At 36.9% G+C, this 5,000-nt stretch overlaps 1 protein-coding gene across 1 annotated transcript in view; it reads right to left on the minus strand.

Annotated features, from left to right (window-relative positions):
- Window positions 1–5,000, minus strand: part of LOC135214379 (calcium-activated chloride channel regulator 1-like) — a 457,588-nt gene that overhangs the window by 14,535 nt on the left and 438,053 nt on the right. The window contains exon 5 of the mRNA XM_064248618.1: window positions 102–920. Within this exon, the coding sequence (XP_064104688.1) occupies window positions 102–920 (819 nt within the window). The remainder of the gene's footprint in view (window positions 1–101; window positions 921–5,000) is intronic.

A 5,000-nucleotide genomic window follows, 5' to 3' on the forward strand; every position in this document is an offset into this window, starting at 1 on the left:
CGTATTATGAAGCAAGAATTTTTTGTTGTACTGTACAGCAATAACAATTATTATCCAAGACATATCTTACATTATTGTTAGTGAATACACAAGAGATTTACCTCAGCCTTTTCCAGGTTCACAAAGATCATATTGACGTTCAAGTCTTCTTCCTGGACGTTTCCAGAAGCGATAACTTCACCGGAGGGCGAGGTCAGCTGGATGGTGTTGCCCACGTGATTCAAGTCGTAATAATAGACGGAGAACCTGGCGCTGGGCCCCAGGGAGTCATCCAGAGCGAAGGTCCCCCTCGAAGTGGAGGATATCCCTCCAGGGAAGGCATCGCTGTGCACCAAAACCGAAGTCCCGGCCGCGTTGGGCGGCGCGCTCTTGGTGATGGTGGCCAACATGGCGTCCATCAGAGCCACCATCATCTTGACTTTGGAGTCGTTGCCCACCCCTTCGTCCATCACGGTGAAGATGGAGCCCTTCGTGGCCTCGACCAGCTCCTCGAGGCCGTGGGACACGGCAGGCGCCCCGCGGCGTTCGCTCAGAGGATACAGAACGACCTCGATCTTCACCTGGTGCGCCTTGGCCAGACGCATCATCTCGCTCACCTCCTGCGCGGGCGTCGGCCCCGACCCGGTGGTGATGAGGACGACTGTCGCGCCTGCCGAGGACTGGTCGTTCTCGCCGATGACCCTGATGGCCTCCTGGAGGCCGCAGAGGATGCACTTCTGGCTCTCAGGCACCAGGGACGGGTTCCTCGGGAGGGCGGAGCCGACTCGCTGCCTGAGTTCGTAGTCCTCGCCCTCGATGTACGTCATGGAAGCCTGGGTTTCGGACGTCGAGTGGAAGGTGACCACGCCCACGCGAGAGCCGCTCGGGACGTCGTAGACCACGACGCGGCGCATCGCCTTCCGCAGGAATTCCCAACGGCGCTGGAATGAAAGAGGGGGGGAAGTGCATTCATGATTGTTAAGGTAAACGCAAATAAAACATGGTATAATAATAAAAGGAAGATATGCGCAGAAACCAGGAAGAGCTACGAAGTAAAAAAAACAAAAAAAACAAAAAAAGAACTTACAAAAAAAAACAAAAAAAAAAAAAAAAAATAAAGCACTGGAATGAGTGGAAGAAAGATCAATAAAGCTACATAAAAAAGAGGATATTTTATTAATGAATGAGAATATATTTAAATGGAGAACAATAAAAAAAAAACAGTTTGCATGAAGTGCCTACGCCATTAAGAGGTCAGGCTCTCAACTCCAGCATTACCGAATATCAACACCTACAGTGAAGTTAAAAAAAAATTATTTGCATCAACAGGCGAAACGAAAAAACAATTTATAATAATCACGGCACATAAAAAGGACATTGGCAATTGACGGCTATTATATATGAGGAAAAGTTTCAACGAAAAAAATTACTTTTCATAAGGAACTATTTGAGTCAAAAACGAAAAGAGTAATATCTTATCTAAAGAACATGATTTAGGCCAAATTGAATATAAAGTTTCATAGATATATTAGACGATAAAAAAAAAACTTTCCTTAACATAAATTACCCGAAAACATGAGTCTTTCACACACTCAGCCTCAAATACCTGGCTCCATCTCCAGTCGTAAGTAAAAAAAAAAAAAAGGGGGGGGGGGGGGGGGGGGTTTGGGGGTTGGCTGGAGGGGGGGAATTCGGTGGTAAGGCCACCCACAAAAAAAAAACTCCCTAGAGGCGTGACCCATTTGGGGGCGGGGGAAGGCGTCGCGGAAAGTGTATGAGAAGGAGGAGGAGGAGGAGGAGGAGAGGAGGAGGAGGAGGAGGAGGAGGGGGAGGGGGAGGGGGCGTTAGAAAATCAATGGCTTTAACAAGGATATGAGAGAGGAGGCAGAAATATGAAATAGAGATTAAACCTTATTGAAACTAAAGTTATTTAGGATACATTATTATTATTATTATCATTATTATTAAATAAATGTATGTATATACTATATATATATATATATATATATATATATATATTTATATATATAATATATATATATATATATATATATATAGTATATATATATATATCATATATATCATACTACACTAAGTTTTTTCTGAAATAGCCCCAATAATATACATACATATACATATATATATATATATATATATATATATATATATATATATATATATGTATATATATTATATATATTATACACACACACACACACACACCTCATATATATATCTATATATATCTATATCTTACTATATATATATATACTATATATATATATATATATATATATGAGAGAGAGAGAGAGAGAGAGAGAGAGAGAGAGAGAAGAGAGAGAGAGAGAGAGAGAGAGAGACTCCATTCTTCGTCACCTGTTGGCCTAAAATGTACCTCACTGATATTAAGTGACATCAAAAAACTCCATTCCATCTTAGAATAACTCGACTCTCTCGTTTCCAAATTCTTCACAAATCTTGAATAATAATAATAATAATAATAATAATTTGAATAATAATAATAATAATAATAATAATAATAATAATACTGTCGAATAACATGGCAGAATTCAGCGAATTAATCTTATATATTATCTTTTCTATTTTTCTTATTACTCGCTTTTCTGGCTCAGCGATACTTCGCAATAACTGGCCATAAGAAAGGTCAATGTCAGGCCTGACATTGGCCTCTCTTATGGAATGATACCAACACAGACGACGACCCCTGCTTGATCTGGACCAGAGGAACGTCTTCCCATATACCAGTATTCTCATAATACCCAGTTAACTGATAATACCAGTCTTTGATTAATAAAGCCTGTTCTGAATAAAATACCACTTTCAGCATTATCCCCAGGTGTCTGTCCGATACTCACTCGGCCCTCTCTATGGTATTACGTCTGGAAGAGACTTGTAATATGAGACCGCCGGAAATACAGAAGGAAGAACATTTAGATTTAGACAGTGAGGAAACCCATGATATGAATAACTTTGAATATGAAGAACTTAAAACAAAATGTACAAATGACATAAAAAATGAATATATGGAAGCATTCAATACAAGAGATATTAACTTATTAGCCCAAAAATTAGATTCACTGAACCCTTTGAATGTAACCCAGAATATTATGGACGATATTGTAAAAGATTTAGGAAAATTATATATTGACCCTGCCAAACACATTGGCATTTGTAAAAAAGTTGATCGAAATAAACTTAAAACTAGGGATTGCAAAAAGGTTAGCAAACCATGGTTTGACAAAGACTGTTCTAGTAAAAGAACTGAATATATGAAAGTAAAAAACAGGCTTAAGAACATCAAAACTAATAAAGCTAGAAACGAACTGAAAGCTAGAGCTAAAACATATAAGAGAATAATTAGTAAAGCTAAGAAATCTTTCAGAAAAAAATTTCAGAGAAATGTTAGAAATCTGAGAAAAAGTAGTAGTAAGGATTATTGGGATTTGTTAAAGAATACTGATAAGAGTGAGCTGATTTGTAAAATTGCACTTAAAACATTTCGAGATTATTTTGCTAAACTCAGTCGAGGTAATGTTGAACCTGATGAGAGTGAACACCCTGATAATTTCGACCCAAGCATTATTAACCAGTTAGTTAACGAAGAATTAAATAGAGTTTTTACAGTAGATGAGATACAAATTCAAATAAAAAAACTTAAGAGTAGAAAAGCATGTGGTACTGATAATATTATAAATGAGTTCCTTAAAAATTGCCCTCATGATATGCTAAATGTGATATGCAAAATTTTCAACATAGTGTTGATCTCCTCAATTGTTCCATATTATTGGTGTATAGGGATAATAAAACCCTTATTTAAGAAAAAAGGATCCCCTGACGACCCAGATAACTATAGGGGTATCACACTACTGAGCTGTGTAGCGAAGCTTTTTACCGCTTGTGTCAATAAAAGGTTAACTGATTATATTGAGAGCACTGGTCAACTTGGTGAGGAGCAGGCTGGTTTCAGGGAGGGATATAGTACTCTAGATCATATTTTTGTATTACATTCACTTGTTAATTTCTATCTCCATCGAAAAAAGAGAATATACTGTTTGTTCGTTGATTACAAAAAAGCATTTGATTTGGTTGACAGGTCGTCCTTGTGGGGAAAAGTAATTTCACATGGCATTAACGGGTAATATTATGGCTGTCATATATAATATGTATAATAATGCAAATCCTTTTGTAAACAGAATCACAAAATTTCTAACTTTTTCGAATGTAACATAGGTGTAAGACAAGGTTAGAATCTTTCCCCATTACTTTTTGCCATCTACCTAAATGATTTTGAGTCTTCTTTTAGCAGGGGGTATAATGGGATGGATATGTGTTCAAGGGAAATAAATGAAAAATTAAGTAGTATTGACATAGAAATGTTTTTACGTATTTATGTTTTACTTTATGCTGATGATACTATTGTAATGGCTGAATCCCCAAAGGAATTACAAAATGCCTTAGACAAAGTAAAAAAATATTGTGATACTTGGAAACATCAAATTAATGTTTCAAAAACTTAAGTAGTTGTATTTTCTAGAGGAAAAGTTAGAAATGTCTCGAATTTTAAATATGGTGAGGAGAGCATTGAAATTGTAGATGATTATGTTTACCTTGGTACTACGTTTAAGTTATAATAGGTAAAATGGATAAGCTATTAAGAAACAAGTCATTCAAGCACTAGGTCATTATTTAGTATGTTAATTAAATGTGAAAAACTTGAACTACCCATTAATATCAACTGTGATCTATTCGATGCTCTAGTTGTACCAATTTTGACTTACGGTTGTGAAATATGGGATTACCACAAACTAGATCATGTTGAAACATTGCACAAGAAGTTCATGAAAAATCAGCTCTGTGTGAACAAGCGAACAGCAAACTGCATGGTATATGGGGATCTTGGCAGATTCAAAATTGAAATATCTATTTGCAAACGGATGATTGGATTTTGGTTGAGAATTGTAAAATCAAAGGCGTCTAAATTGTCAAATGTTTTTTTATCG

The sequence above is a fragment of the Macrobrachium nipponense genome, chromosome 45 (genome assembly GCF_015104395.2).
Source record: "Macrobrachium nipponense isolate FS-2020 chromosome 45, ASM1510439v2, whole genome shotgun sequence".
NCBI classification, from domain to species: domain Eukaryota; kingdom Metazoa; phylum Arthropoda; class Malacostraca; order Decapoda; family Palaemonidae; genus Macrobrachium; species Macrobrachium nipponense.